At 36.0% G+C, this 18,026-nt stretch overlaps 1 protein-coding gene across 3 annotated transcripts in view; it reads left to right on the top strand.

Moving 5' to 3' along the window:
• The window catches only part of LOC100989612 (ankyrin repeat domain-containing protein 36C-like), a 47,828-nt gene that overhangs the window by 12,168 nt on the left and 17,634 nt on the right, over positions 1-18,026 (top strand). For 2 of the 3 annotated variants that reach the window (XM_055107638.2, XM_063594784.1), the window contains exons 6-8: positions 2,264-2,331; positions 17,772-17,800; positions 17,895-17,967. In XM_055107638.2, coding sequence (XP_054963613.1) covers positions 2,264-2,331; positions 17,772-17,800; positions 17,895-17,967 — 170 coding nt within the window. The remainder of the gene's footprint in view (positions 1-2,263; positions 2,332-17,771; positions 17,801-17,894; positions 17,968-18,026) is intronic. The other variant, XR_008624315.2, reaches the window with a different exon arrangement.

The raw sequence follows: 18,026 nt of genomic DNA, 5'->3' as shown, positions 1-18,026 counted from the left end.
TAGCAGTAGGTGCAGGATTCTTGATTTGGATACTTTTAGGACTTTTCTCCTTAGGGATTCCAATGTTGTCCATTTTATTTCAAGTATAACCCCCATGCCTAGGATAAAGTAGTTTCACATCTTTGATTTTTCTAATTAGTTATTTGGGTCTCAAAATGTCCAGTTTATCAAAAAACCTTGAGCTGTGTACTGGGGACCATCTACTATAGCCTGATCATGGAATTTTTCAAGAACCTAAGGGGCTCCCTAAGTCCAAGGAAGACAATCAGTGTCTACAAGTCAGAAGGAGAAGGAGAAAGGACATTCTAATCATTGCTTTGTTTTCGCTGATTCTGTTGCTGCTTTCTTGCCATTGAAAGTACTCTTGCAGTCTGGTAATGATTAACCTTTGCCACCAGGATGCCCTTTCTGTTTGAGATCCCTCAATCTTCATGTTGATCCATAAAAAGGCTTCAAAGTTACAACTATTTTTTTTAGTTCACTTGCACATACTTATATCCTAAGCCATTGTTTCCAAAACAGCAGAACCTTGCTCTGTTAGCTGGATATTCTAACTTTATCAACACACATACGGAGCAAATTGACACTCTCACCCATTCTCAAAACCTGATGTAAAGCCCACATTTTAACCTGGGCTTCTAGACCTTCATGGTGAGTTATTTTTTGAGTCCCTTTTTTTTTCTCTTTAAAGCAAATATTAGTTGGGATAGTTCTCAACTATCAGAGATATTCAAATAATGTTGTAGAGAGAGATCACAGTTTTTTTCTTTATTGCTACCAGATCTGTACCCAGAGACTTTTTAAATAAACAGTGTAAGAGCTTTTCTCAGGCATTGGAAGCTTCTATGCCATCCTTCCTTAGAGTAGTAGGCATCAACTTGTGGTTGGCCCCTCAAGTGATCTGTTTTCTATAATAATGAAGATCTCTCCAGCTGCTTGCATCACTATCTCAAGTTTATAAAATATTTTCGGATTCTACTTCACAGGAAGCCATTCATTGGAATTATCTAAGTCTCAAGTTTGTTAGTTAGATTTAACAGAGCTAACCCTCATCCATGACTTATCAGCAGTTATATGTAAAAGTAAGGCTTTGTGCTTGCTTTGGCAGCACAAATACTAAAATTGGAACAATACGGAGAAAACTAGCATGGTGAAGCATTTCATATTTTGCAGTCACGGGAAGGTCATTTGACTGTTTGCTGGCTAAGTCACAGTTTGAATCAAAACAAAATGGGTGGCCCCTTATATTAGAATTGTGATTTTTCACTACAAAAACATTTGTGTAAGGTGATCTATAAACTGAGAATGGAGATAAGTAACACATGGGGTGTTGTGTAAATATTTTGTTAGTATTTATCTTGGAAATGAGAAAATGTCAACTTGCATCTACTTCATGGAACTTAAAAAAAATGAAAGTAGGGTTTTGTCTTCCATGTCAGTTGGAGATAACATCACTGATGGAGATGAACCATCATTCTAGCAAACATCTGCTCATTCAGTTAGAGTCTGTAGAGAAGTAACAGTGGTAGCCCAAGCCAGATCTTGACATCTGTTAGTTTTCTGCCCTTGGAATTGATGAGCTCAATAATAGTTAACAATCGTGTTACCTATTTTAATGAAATAATGTATTCATAAATTAATTTATTTATGAATTAAGAAATAGTTGAGATACCCTGAATTATAAGCCAGAAATAATAGAACAATAAGCAAAATTAGGACTTAACATTTTTCTTAAACTGAAGCATTTGAATATTAGAACCTATGAAAAAATACACATTGGGTTTGATTTGGGATTTCAAAATAGTTTCAGCGATAAAGTTCAAGAACAAGCTCCACTGCTTTACTATTTCTCTGTGAATGTTAAAAATGCTACTTCATTAAACCTATATAACAACCTAGTGAAAGAAGATAGTAAAATCTAGAAGAAGACATTGTGCCTAAGAGAAGCAACTTGTTTAAGAGCAAATACCTGTTGGCTATAGAGCCAGGACCTTCCAGTAAGAGCCAGGAAGGTGACTTTCCATTATGTCAAGCTGATGTGAGATAGTTTGCTGAGCTATACTGCCTTCACTTCATGAGTACTTCACCTGTTATTATTATTTAATTAGAAAGGTACTAAGCAGTTTGTAGAGCTTACAGAAGAGAAGTGTATAGGATAATTAACATCCTGATATTGTTCAAGATACTCTAATAATTTAGTATATTTGGTAAATGTTTTTGATAATAGTATTAAAATATTAATTTCATTTATTTTTATGAATAGCATTTTCGAACTAATTTATGAATATGAAAGAAAGAAACATGAAGAGCTTTCTATAAATAGCGATCCAGGTAAGATTTCTGATAGTGAATTACTCTTGATGGTACTACCATAGATAAAAAAGAATAAAGATGTTTTGATTATAAAAAAGCAGTTTAAAAAAATCACTGTTTAAATTGCACACATTTAAAAAATACTTAGTAGTCTAGATTTTATAATTATTTAAAAAGTTAATTGTAGGTAATTTATAATCTCAGTATTGTTTGAAAAAAATTATTATTTAATTATGGTTCCTAATATTCTAGATGATCTTTTTGTGTACATAAGAAAACAAATTTTAAGTTATTATGTTGTATTTTTTTATAGTCACATAATAATGAATTAGACTTTTTATATAATTAGAACTTCTATTTAATTTGTAAAATAAATTCTTTGCAATTACTAAATGAATCAATAATTACAGTTGGCCCTTGAACAACATGGGATTTAGTGCTGCCAATCCCCATGCTGTTGAAAATACATATTTGGTATGTTATATATATTATATATTGTATTCTGAGTACAAGAAAGTAAGCTAGAGAAAGGAAGCTTTTGCAGTAGTTGAAGCTTTAGTTTGCTTGTAGTTCGATGCTTGAACTACTATCAATCTAGTGTAAGGTGTTCACCCATCCATGGTAAAATAAAGTAAATTTACTCCATTTACTCATTTTAAAATGTTGGTCTTTTTCTTGCCCGTATGCCTTCTTTATTTGTTTTACTTAATTTTTTATTTATAAAAAAAACAATAATAGTTGATAGGGAATTTTTTTCCTGTGAAAACCATCAGTGAAGAGGCCATGTTGATCTAGGAAATATAAACATATTTATTTGGTGGCAGTAGAAATATAAAGCAGAAGCAGAAAAGAGGTACAGTTAATATGATTTAGTGAACATTGAATGTAAAACATTAGTGGGGAGAGAGAAATCTTGGATCATTCATAGGTTTCCAGGTTGTGTACTGGCCTTTATACTGCACACAAGAAAGGAGTAGGACATGTTCACTGACTGGAGAAGTACAGCTGGTCAACAGGGAAGAATAACTTCCCTTCCCTCCAAATCTGAGGTTGGAGATGCAGACGTAGAATGATGTTATTATAATTATTAGGCAAAGTCATCGATCTCAATGAGCTGTCCATGATGCAGATGTAGAATGAGAAGCTATCCTGTGACAAAACCCTGGGAATGTCAACTTTCCCTCCACACCCCCAGGAAAAAAAGAGTTAGTGAAGGAGAATGAGCAGTGGCTAGAGAAAAGTAGGAGAGGAGTCAGAGGAAGTGATGTTGCAAAAATAAAAAAAGTGAGAATTTTAAGGAGGGAGTATGAATTCTAACAAGTAAGATTACTCAAAAGCCAATTAGATTTAACTTTTAAAAGCTCTTTGGCGGTACCCTTTTCAAAAGAACCATTTTTGAGGTGTAATGTGGGCTATTGATGTGATTGGTATGTCTGTTGTCCAAATATGGAGGAACAAATCTACCAAGATCCTGCGTAACCCTTTTGTAACTGCAGAAGCTACGTGCACAGGGTCAGGGAAAATGGTCTTGACTTCTGAGTACATGTGCCCACACTTTTACAGAATTGTCAAAACCTAAGGGTAATGTGTGAGAAAAACTGTGGTCTTCTTATCTGCTCCTTGTGGAAATACTTAGTTTGTACTGAAATCCCTGATAAGTTCTTCTGGATGCATTCTGAAACAAAAGTCTGGCAGCAGTAACTGGAACCACCTTGTCCAAAGCACATACATCCTGACTCTCTCCAACATGGAATCATAACACAGCCGCATTTCGAGAGTTTCAAGTTTCAATCAGAAGTAGTCTACAGACATGTGCATGTGTCTTTATAGCAGCATGATTTATAATCCTTTGGGTGTATACCCAGTAATGGGATGGCTGGGTCAAATAGTATTTCTAGTTCTGGATCCCCGAGGAATCGCCACACTGACTTGCACAATGGTTGAACTAGTTTACAGTCCCACCAACAGTGTAAAAGTGTTCCTATTTCTCCATATCCTCTCCAGCACCTGTTGTTTCCTGACTTTTTAATGATCGCCATTCTAACTGGTGTGAGATGGTATCTCATTGTGGTTTTGATTTTCATTTCTCTGATGGCCAGTGATGATGAGCATTTTTTCATGTGTTTTTTGGCTGCATAAATGTCTTCTTTTGAGAAGTGTCTCTTCATATCCTTCACCCACTTTTTGATGGGGTTGTTTGTTTTTTTCTTGTAAATTTGTTTGAGTTCATTGTGGATTCTGGATATTAGCCCTTTGTCAGATGAGTAAGTTGCAAAAATTTTCTCTCATTCTGTAGGTTGCCTGTTCACTCTGATGGTAGTTTCTTTTGATGGGCAGAAGCTCTTTCGTTTAATTAGATCCCATGTGTCAATTTTGGCTTTTGTTGCCATTGCTTTTGGTGTTTTAGACATGAAGTCCTTGCCCATGCCTGTGTCCTGAATGGTATTGCCTAGGTTTTCTTTTAGGGTTTTTATGGTTTTAGGTCTAACGTGTAAGTCTTTAATCCATCTTGAATTAATTTTTGTATAAGATGTAAGGAAGGGATCCAGTTTCAGCTTTCTACATATGGCTAGCCAGTTTTCCCAGCACCATTTATTAAATAGGGAATCCTTTCCCCATTGCTTGTTTTTCTCAGGTTTGTCAAAGATCGATAGTTGTAGACATGCAGCATTATGTCTGATGACTCTGTTCTGTTCCATTGGTCTATATCTCTGTTTTGGTTCCAGTACCATGCTGTTTTGGTTACTGTAGCCTTGTAGTATAGTTTGAAGTCAGGTAGTGTGATGCCTCCAGCTTTATTCTTTTGGCTTAGGATTGACTTGGTGATGCGGGCTCTTTTTTGGTTCCATATGAACTTTAAAGTAGTTTTTTCCAATTCTGTGAAGAAAGTCATTGGTAGGTTGCTGGGATGGCATTGAATCTATAAATTACCTTGGGCAGTATGGCCATTTTCACGATATTGATTCTTCCTACCCATGAGAATGGAATGTTCTTCCATTTGTTTGTATCCTCTTTTATTTCATTGAGCAGTGGTTTGTAGCTATTCACAATAGCAAAGACATGGAACCAACCCAAATGTCCAACACTGATAGACTGGATTAAGAAAATGTGGCACATATACACCATGGAATACTATGCAGCCGTAAGAAATGATGAGTTTATGTCCTTTGTAGGGACATGGATGAAGCTGGAAACCATCATTCTAAGCAAACTATGGCAAGGACAAAAAACCAAACACCACATGTTCTCACTCATAGGTGGGAATTGAACAATGAGAACACATGGACACAGGAAGGGGAACATCACACACCAGGGACTGTTGTGGGGTGGGGGGAGGGGGGAGGGATAGCATTAGGAGATCTACCTAATGCTAAATGATGAGTTAATGGGTGCAGCACATCAACATGGCACATGTATACATATGTAACAAACCTGCACGTTGTGCACATGTACCCTAAAACTTAAAGTATATATAAAAAAAGAAGTAGCCTACAGATCAGCAGTTTGGAGAAGCTGACATCTTTTATATAACATCATGGAGAAAAATATAAGATGATATGCTAAGTATACCAAGTCTCTGTGTTCTGGGACACTGTTTTAGTGCAATTCCCTTTTCATGACCTCTTGTAATATCTCTGCTTTTACTGTTTTCTTTTGAATTTCATCCCTAAAGAAAATATTATTAGAACACATTTCTAACACAGGTATTTTTGACAACTATATAGGATTTTCTTTTAAGAGAATTAGCTACCTATTCTAAAGTATATCTGGTATTCTATTAATCTTTAATGCTAAACTTCTTTATATCTTTAGCACAGTGACAGTGTAAGTGATGCTGCTCCTTTAAGATTTTAAGTTTCTTTTAAATTTTCAAACTTTAAATGTCTTTTAAATTTTCAAATTAAGTTAAGACACTTAAGGTGTCTTTTAAATTTTCAAACTTGACATAGTTTTAATGTAAAACACTTTTCTGGTATTATATTTCTTCAAATATTGGTAATCTGTTACTTAGCTGGAATATTTGGTCAGTTGGATTACCACACCTTTAACCATCTATATATAAGTTTCTTGATTTTTTTTTTTTTTGAGATTGAGTCTTTTGCTGTTTCCCAGGCTAGAGTACAATAGTGTGATCATAGCTCACTGCAGCCTCAAACTTCTGGGTTCAGATGGTCCTCCTACCTCAGCCTCCTAAGTCGCTGATACTGCTACAAGCATATGCCACCACACCAAGCTAACTTTTTTATTTTTTATTTTTTAGAGACAAGGGTCTCTCTCTCTTACCCAGGCCAGTCTCAAACTTTTGGCTTCAAGTGATCCTCCTGCCTCAGCCTCCCAAAGTGCTGGAATTATAGTTACGAGCCATCGTGCTGGTCTATAACTTCCTTTATTCCCCAAAATGAGTTTAAAGTCCTATTGGCACTTAATAAGAAAAACCCACTGTTTGAGAGCAGAAGTGGATAACTCATCCTACATTTTAAATGCAGCGTTTGACTTTTCCACCTGTTCTATGAAGAACTGCCCTTAACAGATGATTTTTAGTTTTAATAGATATTTTTAGTTTTATAAGAACTTAAGAAAAAAGATTAGAAACAAATTAAATGAGCTCTATGATCGATAGTACAGTATTATAGCCAATGGCTACATATATTTCTATAATTATCACAATGACCTGAATGATGCAAATTATTTTATGTATGTTTTTATAAATAGATTTTTTTTTTTGAGACTGAGTCTCGCTCTGTTGCCCAGGCATGCACCACCACGCCCAGCTAATTTTTATATTTTTAGTAGAGACGGGGTTTCACCGTGTTAGCCAGGATGGTCTCCATCTCCTGACCTTGTGATCCTACCGCCCCAGCCTCCCAAAGTGTTTGGATTACAGGTGTGAGCCACCGCCCCCAGCCTACTAATACATTTTAGAGACAGGGTCTCACTCTGTTTCCCAGGCTGGAGTGCAATGGTTGTTCACAGGCACAATCTCCACTGCAGCCTCAAACTTTTGATCTCAAGCAATCTTCCTGCCTTAGCCGTTGGAGTAGTTGGGACTACAGGTGCATGTCATTGCACCTGGCCTGATCCCCAGTTATTATAAAAGAAACCTTGGTGAGTTGAAGACAATTGGCTGTGATCTTTTTGTTTCTCTTCTACAAGCTTTCATACTATGGGATATATTTTTAATCTCCATATTCTCAAATTTTTATTCTGGTTAAAATAGGATTGCTGCTTGTTTTTCATTATTTTTTGGCATAATTATTTCTATTCCTTTATGGATTTATTCATGCGGAAATACAGGAATCTCAAAGGCAACTGTTAAGGAGAACAGATTAGGGAAAGGTGTTTTATAAACAGCCTTCTGATCGTAGTCAGAGGTCACATCACCTTAAAGAAAACTAATTTCATATAATGCCACTATGTCAGTTTCCCAAGACAACCTCTGTGTTTGGCGATTCACTTGGAAGGACTCAGCAAACAGTGCTACTCTGGGCTTTGATTTGTTACAGTGAAAGAATACATAGTAAAATTGGCTCAGGGCAAAGGGGCATGTGGCAAGTCTTGGGGAAGCCAGGCACAAGCTTCCGGGAGCCCTCTCCTGTGGAGTTACCAGGATGTGCTGAATTCCTGTAGCTTCGAATTTTGACATCGCATGGGCAATATTGTCTACCAGTATGAGTCTGACTAGAGACTTACACAGTATCCCAGGTTCTTATGGAAACTAGTTACATAGGCATTCTGTCTCACACATATACAAAAATTCCACACTTCCAGAAGAAAAGCAGCTGCTCAGAGTCAACCACATTATTTATGCAAACAGTTTAGGTATAGTGAGCTACTTTTCTCAGGAAATGGTGACAAACCTTTAAAATGCAAATTTCCAAACACCAGCAAAGGGCCAGTTTTGCATGTAGGCCTTTCTAAGAATGACAGTCTTATGACTGTTATATGAATTATTTTCTTCACAGCAGTTACAGCCCCAACTTAATTTTAGGTGTCTTAAAAATTCTATTTGATAGTGAATAACATGGTAATATAACATAGCATGGTGCTTATTTCATTTGCGTCAGTTGCAACTTAATATGAAATACTAAGTTTCTGTGCTGTTAGATTTTGGAATTTTGGTGAATATTTAACAGGTTTCTATACAGAAGTTACTATGGCAATATTAGGTAATTATAGTCTGTTCTTATTCGATTAACCTTTCAGTAAAATGGTTAGATAAAATAAGTAATGATTTCTCATTTAAAATTAAAATAAAAAATTTGTTTCATTTTAATTATATAGATGGTTCAGTTTTGTTTTATATTTTGTTAAATTTCTGTTTAAAATTATGAAATTTAAAAAATCAATCATTTATCAGTTATTTTCTTGCCTGTTAATACAATTAAGTTATTTGCTTTATGTACTTTTATATACTATAATTCTGGAGAGAATATTCATATTGTGTTTCAAATTGAGTACATCTTGCTATAATATATGGTAATATAGCAATATATTAGTAATAGAAGATTCAGTGAAAATCTTTTTAAAAAATTAATAACTTTATTTTAAGAGCAGTTTTATATTCTCAGCAATATTGAAAAGAACCTAAAGAGATTTTTGATATACGCCATCCCCCCTCACATGCATAGCTCCCCCCATTATCAATATCTCCCACCTGAGTGGTACATTTGTTACAATTGAGAAGCTTACATTGTTGCATCATAATAATCACCCAAAGTCCATAGTTTATATTTAAGTTCCCTCTTGGTATTGTACCTTCTATAAAGCTGGACAAATGTATAATAAATATACCCGCCATTAGAATACTTTCACTGCCCTGAAATTTGTCTCTCTTTTTTTATTCCTCCCTCACAACTAACCCCTGTCAACTACTAATATTTTTGCTGTCCCCATAGTTTTGATATGTCCAGCATAGTCATATATTAAGGATAACATAGTGGATATCTTTTTCTATATTACAGAACATAATTTCCAAGACAGTTGAATGTATTCAATTAAGCCATCCATTGTGCTTTTTTGCTTTTAGTTTATTAATGTAGGATTTAATGGCATATGCTTTACATGTTGAAAAAGCATAATTTATATAGACATTTGCCACATAATGGGGAGGGTTGAGGAAAATGACTTCATGCTGTGTACTACACAGCACTAACTGGATCATCCTTCTCTGTGAGATGGGTCCAGATAGACTAGCAGTGGAAAGGGACAATCTCAAGAGGTTGTACTTTATAAAACTGGAGTCAGAAAGTCTTTCCTATTTACCTTGCAGTTGGAAATAAGACCAGCTAGCGAATACTGTAGGCATACAAATATGTTTCTTATTCACCTTCTTTCTTTGAGCGATCACTTTGAAAACAGTCTATATTATTATAACATGACTCACTTATAACTAGGTTCTCCATCATGAAAAATGCCAAGAGAGTCATACTATTTTTGTTTACATAAAGTGACAAAGATTTGTTGTTGTTGTTGTTGTTGTTTTTCCCACTAGGTAGTGAGACAACTGTTGGCACATCTTGGTAGCTCCAGTGAGTTTATGGTTCCTTTATATATATTTTATATATTAGAAAGTACTCCCTGGCAACTTGCCATACCATTCCCAGTATTTCTTTATAAGCTTCTCTCTGACAAGGAAACAAGACTCAGATTGGATAAGCTTTTAAGGGAGTGATATTTTCTCTGTGTGTGTTTTTTTGAAGGAGCTAAAAATGAAAGCAGAATTTAAGGATTGTTTGTGCCCTACATAGGGTGAATGAATAGCTAGAACTAAGCAAACTACCAGAATCTTCCCTAGGAGAGGATTAGTGAGAGTAAGGACACTGATCTCTCTTAGGCTCTTCTGCATTGGCAGCTGAAAAGTCTTTGCAGGGATCCTTGACCCTGCTCTGTATCCTGTGTTTTGCCATAGAACAGAGTACAGTTTTCATAGACCTAGATTAAACTGAAGAGGTGGAGAAACTGTTGTGTTTCAACAAAATAAGTACAGTAATTTCCTCTTACACATGGGGGATACATTTCAAGACCCTTAGTGAATGCCTGAAAACATGAATAGTGCTGAAGTCTATGTGTACAATAATTTTAAAATATATATATATCTATAATAAAATTTAATGCATAAATTAGGCACAATAAGAGATTAATAATATCTAATGGTAAAGTAGATCAATGGTAACAATATACTGTAATAAAAGTTATGTGAATGTGAGCTCACAAAATATCATGTACTATAGTCACCCTACTTTCTGCACTGATGTGAGATGATAAAATGGCTATGTGATAAGTGAGGCAAATGCAGTAGGCATTGCCATGTAGTCTTAGGCTACTATTGACCTTCTATTTGACTATATGTCAGAAAGAAGATCATCTGCTTCACGTGATCTTGGATCCGTGAACCATGATGATATTGTTGGTTGGATGTTAGGTACAGATTATGTCAATGACTAGTGAGTAGATATCACATATAATGTGTATGCACTTGACAAAGGGACGATTCACATCTTGGGCAGACTGGGATGTAATGGCTCAAATTTTGTCATACTACTCAGACTCTTAGGCAATTTAAACCTTATGATGTATATACATCTGGAATTTTATTTATGGACCATGGTTGACGATGGGTACCTGAATCTGCAGTCAGTAAAACCACCAATGTCATATTATGAAATATATATTTGGTCTTCAACCCCATTTTCTGTCATACAACTCCTAAAATCCTCAGAATTTCCAACATGATATCATTTGTATGCTAATGATTGACTTATGGCAGGCAGCCTCCAGATGGCTTCAGGGTGGGGCTCATCATCAGAGTGATCAGGGTGTGATTAGAGGGTTGGGACTTCCAGCCCCACCCCTCACCTCCTGGGATGTGAGAGGGGCTGAATGTTCAATTAATCAGTCATGCCTATGTAATGAAGCTTTCATAAAATCCCAAAAGGATTGGATTTGGAGAGCATCCAGGTAGCTGTATTCAGCTGCCTGGATCCTCTCCAATACATGAAGGCATATGGAGAATACATGGTTGTTCCCAGAGGGTGAGTGCCCTGGGAGGACATGGAAGCATGTTACTTTCCCCCCATATCTTGCACTATGCATCTCTTTATCTGTATCCTTTAATATTCTTTATAAGAAACTGGTAAATGTGTTTCCATGAGTTCTCTGAGCCACTCTAGTAAATTAATCAAACCAAAGAGGGGGTCCTGGGAAACCCAACTTGAAGTCCAACTGGAAGTTGATTAGAAGTTCTGGAGGCCCAGACTTGTAACTGCTGTGGGGGAATAGCCTTGTGGTACTAAGCCCTCAACCTGTGGGATCTGACACAATCCCCAAGTAGATAGTGCCAGAATTACAGGGCACCCATAGGAATTGATTGTTTGCTTGTTGCTGGGGAAAAATACATATTTGGTCACAGAAATCTTCTCTGTTGATGATTGCTGTTGCGGTGTGAGAGAAGAGGAACATCATGTTGAATATGTGTTTTCTACACATACAGCAGATAAGGGGGACTGCTGTTCTAGCTGCACCTGGTTCATTTGTCCAGAAATCATGTTCTTTGACAATGCCTGCTCATTATATTGATTCTACTAATGATGCCATTTTCTGTCAGTGTGATAGGATTCTGTTAGAATTATGACTATTTTATACTGCAATTCACAGGTAAGGTAACAAATTTTGATAATGTATTCTTCTTTGCATTTGATAAGTATATGCTAAGCACATAAGAAAGGAAATAAGAGTTCTTAATTCATTAGTTGCCTACAAATAGTATAAATAATAATTTTAGTATAGCCTCCAAGTATGTTTCTAAAGAACTGCTTTGTAACAAATCATGAGAGTCTCTGTAATAAAGCATCAAAGTCTTATACTTTTTTTCCTACAAGGTCTAAGGCATGTACAAAAGTTCATGATTTTTTTTTTCTTTTGAGATGAAGTCTCACTTTGTCATCCTGGCTGGAGTGGAATGGCACAATCTTGGCTCACTGCAACCTCTGCCTCCTGGGTTCAAGCGATTCTCATGTCTCAGCCTCCCGAGTAGCTGGGATTACATACATGTGCCACCACACTCAGCTAATTTTTTTTTGTATTTTTGTTGAGATGGGGTTTCACCATGTTTGGCCAGGCTGGTCTCAAACTTTTGACTTCATGTGATCCACCCACCTTGGCCTCCCAAAATGCTGAGATCACAGGCATGAGCCACTGTGCCCAGCCTGCATGATTTTTTTTTAATAAAGAGTCTTGCTATGTTGCCCAGTCTGTTCTCAAACTCCTGGGCTTCTCAAGTGATACTTCTGCCTCAGCCTTCTGAGTAGCTGAGATTACAGGAACGAGCCACTGTACATATATATATATATATATATATATACACACACACACCGAGTATATGCCCAGTAATGGGATTACTGGCTCAAATGGTATTTCTGGTTCTAGATCCTTGAGGAATCACCACACTGTCTTCCACAATGGTTGAACTAATTGACACTCCCACCAACAGTGTAAAAGCATTCGTATTTCTCCACATCTGCTCCAGCATCTGTTGTTTCCTGACCTTTTAACGATTGCCATTCTAAATGGCGTGAGATGGTATCTCATTGTGGTTTTGGTTTGCATTTCTCTAATGATCAGTGATGATGAGCTTTTTCTCAGATGTTTGTTGGCTGCATAAATGTATTCTTTTGAGAAGTGTCTGTTCATATCCTTTGCCCACTTTTTGATGAGATCATTTCTTTTCTTGTAAATTTATTTAAGTTCCTTGTAGATTCTAGATTTTAGGCCTTTGTCAGATGGACAGATTGCTAACATTTCCTCCCATTCTGTAGGTTACCTCTTCACTCTGATCATAGTATTGGAAGTTCTGGCCAGGGTAATCAGGCAAGAGAAAGAAATAAACGGTATTCAAATAGGAAGAAAGGAAATCAAATTGTCTCTGTTTGCAGATGACATGATGGTATATTTAGAAAACCAAATTGTCTCAGCCCCAAATCTCCTTCAGCTGATAAGCAACTTCCTCATAGTCTCAGGATACAAAGTCAATGTGCAAAATTCACAAGCATTCCTATACACCAGTAATAGAGCACTAAATCATGAGTGAACTCCCATACACAATTCCTACAAAGAGAATAAAATAGCAAGGAATACAACTCACAAGGGATTTGAAGGACCTCTTTAAGGAGAACTACAAACCACCACTCAAGGAAATAAGAGGACACAAACAAATGGAAAAACATTCCATGCTCATGGTTAGGAAGAATCAATATCTTGAAAATGGCCATACTGCCCAAAGTAATTTGTAGGTTCAATGCTACACCCATCAAGGTACCATTGACTTTCTTCACAGAATTAGAAAAAACTACTTTAAATTCCATATGGAACCAAAAAAAGAGCCCATATAGCCAAGACAATCCTAAGCAAAAAGAACAAATTTGGAGGCATCATGCTACCTGCCTTCAAAATATACTACAAGGCTACAGTAATGAAAACAGCATGGTACTGGTACCAAAAGAGATATATAGACCAATGGAACAGAACAGAGGCCTCAGAAATAATGCCATACATCGACACCATCTGATCTTTGACAAACCTGACAAAAGGAATGGGGAAAGGATTCCCTATTTAATAAATCGTGTTGGGAAAACTGGCTAGCCTTGTGCAGGAAACTGAAACTGGACCCCTTCCTTACACTTTATACAAAAATTAACTCAAGATGCATTAAAGACTTAAAAGTAAGTTCTCAATGTATAAAAACCCTTGATGAAAACCTAGGCAGTACCATTCAGGACATAGGCATGGGCAAATACTTCATGACTAAAACACCAAAAGCAATGGCAACAAAAGCCAAAATTGACAAATGGGATCTAATTAAACTAAAGAACTTGTGTGCAGTTTTATTTGGGAGTGTGTGTGGGGTACCTCTGAGTTTTAAAAATGAAGAAAGTAAGTAGTCATGCTTTCCTGACTCTTTGGTAGACACAGCCTTTAAGACAGTCATTCTGAGCTGTTATGGTTTTAGGGTTCTCTATACTACTAAAACTTATTGACGACATGTAACCAAGAACTGGAATTAAATTTTTTTTAAAAAAGAAAAAGAAATCACCCAAATGCACATTAAAAACCTCTTACAACATATGTGCATATTCCTAGATAACATGTAGAACTTGATTTTGTGTATTAAAACCTTGTAGAAAAGTTCAGACAGTGCACACAATGACTGCAACTTGGTCTTTGTAAAATCAGTGATATATATATATCAGATCTATCCATGTTGACCCAGTGAGGTATTTGATTTATTGTATGATCTAATGATATGCCATGTGATGACTGCAGCATATTTAATTATGCTCTCTTCATGTTGATACCATATGGACATAAATATGGTGACATACCAGCATGGATATGCTTATGTGGTTGCTTTTATTGATTTGTACTATATTAGAAATGAAACAGAAGTATGGGAAATCCTAGCAAGCATAGCTGTATCTCTCCCATGGCTGTGTTGATTGCAACTGTTTCCCCGTTAAAGCATGTCTTTTTGACATGTCATGACCTTGAGAAAATCCAGTGTGTGCTTTTCAGAGAATGACAGTAAGGAGAGGAAATGGCCAATGGTCAAAGTGTTACTTGTCCTCTTGGCTCCCCCTCATGAATGTTAAACTCTAATCTACTCAGGTCACAATTTAGAACCCCTTTGTTGATCCCTATAGAGTGTTCCCGGATGTCAAATGACAAATAGGCCCTTGAAGAAAAAACACCCTGTAAAGCTGTATTGCTGTGGTTTTTGTGTGTGAATGTGTGTGTGTGTGTGTGTGTTTGTGTGTGTGTGTGTATTTTTTCTCTTCTGAAAACTGTAAATAGAATAATTTTCATTACAAATGAAAATATTTCTGTTCCATATTTATTTCCTGTCTCATGGCACTCTGCTCTTCTTGGATCTAGTAAGGATCTCAGCGTGTCTTATTTGTACCTGCAAAAAATTACATCATTCTTCATTTTTCATGTCAATTACTGACATGTTTTCAAGTCTTCACAAGTTATTTCTGAAGATGTTGGTGCAGTTCAGAAATAACTTCACAAGTTATTTCTGAAGATGAGGAGAGGCAGTGTCATTGTAGTTAAAGAAGTTTTTAAATAGGTTATGTTCAATAACATTTCAGAACCCATTTCTCTGGAAGGCATAGACATAGTGGTTTTATGTGTAGTTAAACATAAAATAGCTCCACAAAGTCTTGTGTACGTGAAAGGGTTCATATCCTGGAAGATTCTAATTTACTACTCAGTACTGTCTGCTGGAGAGGAAAATAGGTAAGATAGGCTGCTGAGCCTATGATAATAACTCATAATATGATGTGAAAGCATAGAGACAAAATAAGAGATGATAGATACTCAAACCAATGTGAGTGAAGAACAGCTGTGAAAGAGTGTCTGTGGGAGAGAGGAAGCCATGGGGCTGCTTTTGTGAAGAAGGAATTTGTACACGTTAGTCAAGTGTCTGATACATTTAACATTTTAATAAAGCAAAACCTTATCTTCACATGTGTCAGAATGGGATTGTACAAATGTCACATACAGTAGTGGTGAGAATAACGAAGAAGTGAATGTGGAGGGCAAAGAATGAAGTCCACCAATATGGTTATTCGATTTATGAACGAAAAAGAGTGTATGTCAAATTGGGCAGAACAAAGAAAGCAGCTAGCTAGGTAATTTGGAGGTTTCTGATGAGGAGACTTTGGGGAGTCACTTAATGGAAAGTGGAAGTTAGAAGGATGAGGGTGACCCACAGGGTTTCATTTCTCCTCCCTAGAAGTTTTGCACATCAATGATATGTGCTTCGTTCACATCAGTTAGCATATTGGGTTGCAGCTTAATCTAGAAAAAGTGTTTTTTTTTTTCTTTAGGAAAGCTGTGTTGGCTGAGGTAGTTATTTCATAAAAGGACCTGAGAGACCCCTATCGTATATTATGTCAAACTAGCTTTAGAAACAAAGTAATAAAAGAATGTATATCTTGAGTACTAAAAAAAACTACCAATATTCTTGGCAATCATGACACACACACATATATATATATATATTTACATATGTATATATTTGGTTGGTTATTAATAAGAAAAGAAGTCTCTTGTGATTTAGAGATTTTGTTTACCTTATTTACATGGGAATCTGATTATGCATGATTTCTTTGACATGTATGTTTTTGCAAAAGTGGAAAAAGAGATGGCAAAAGAGCTGAACTGCTGAGTCCGGGAAATGTAGGAATATTAGGAGCCTTCATGAGTACAAAGAAAATGATTTTTTAAATTATGACTCTAAGTATAACTGAACTCACTTCAGATGCATTTAGAATATTTGCATAAAAGATGATTTGATTTTGGCTGCTCCAGAAACTACTGGCAGAAGAAAAGAGTACTAGAATTCAGATAAACCACAGTGACTCGTTACTTCTCTTTGTTACTATTGGGAATCAGAGACATAGATTTTGTTGATATTAGTTATTCAAATGAAATAAACATGAATGTGCATACATTGGCTTTGTTTTTCAAGGAGCTAACTCTTGGATGCAATAGCAATTTAATGAAAATTCTTCAGAGAATAACATGATACTTCAAACCAGACTATTTTAGAAACAAAAATAATGTTGAATCCATTAATTGATTAATAAAATGGTTATTTTCAATGAATATTGGAGTCATTTCCAAATGTGAAAGCTTATTAATATCTAATGCTTGTAGCAGTTTTATTTTGTAGAAGTATGTCAATATTGATAAATGATGATACTTTTTATTGAGGTTTATATATTATACCTTATTGCCATGAGTGGATGAAAAAACTTTCAGAAGGCTGAACTAGAGAACACAAGAAACTTGGGCAATTATTACACGACATGGTTCTGAGAAATAATGAATACTGTCCACTAGGATTCACCAAACATATATCCAAGCTGATCAATTTAGGGCACTTCCACTGAGGAGATGTGAAGTGTACATTCAGCTGAAGTGTCATCGTAATTGTGTACCTTCTCAGTTATCGGGCAAGTTAAAGAGCATGATGAATGGTTGTAGTATAATGGTGTATTTGCTTCTCATCTCTTGCACTAAAGACATGTGACAGCATGTACCACCTGCTTTGACATTGATTCCCAGGTGCATGAGTTGCTCCTCTGTTTTTAGACCACATTTGTTCTTATCCCTCCATATATCCACAATGATACTGACACTGTTTCATTTTAGTTTTAGACATATGAAAAATCATATCATGTTTGAAATTGTAAGTGTATTTTTCGTGAAGCCTGTATTGGTGTTTTCTTCAGTGTATTTCTGTCATGTTCCAGTCCCAAGACACAAAGTATAAAACATAAAAACCTAAACTAATAGGGGCAGGAGGATACAGCTTGATGGTAACAGTGCATGAATGTATGGATAATTGTATCATATTTACCTATGATTGATGATGTATCCCTTTTGCTTTTCAGTGTCTTCTCAGAAACAACCAGCCTTGAAGGTAATTACACATTCATTTCTGTTTTGAACTATTAACTATATAGTCTGTGAAAAATACTTTACGTATTGATTATTTTGTTTCAAATCCCACTCAGGCTACAAGTGGCAAGGAAGATTCTATTTCGAATATAGCCACAGAAATAAAGGATGGACAAAAATCTGGGACAGGTATTTTGGAATACACATCTAATGTCATGTTCACTCAGGATAGAAGAGAACTTCTGTTC

Source organism: Pan paniscus, chromosome 12 (genome assembly GCF_029289425.2).
Source record: "Pan paniscus chromosome 12, NHGRI_mPanPan1-v2.0_pri, whole genome shotgun sequence".
In the NCBI taxonomy this organism is placed as follows: Eukaryota; Metazoa; Chordata; class Mammalia; order Primates; family Hominidae; genus Pan; species Pan paniscus.
The sequence above is the reverse complement of the archived record's forward strand: the minus strand, read 5'-3'. Positions and strand labels throughout refer to the sequence as shown.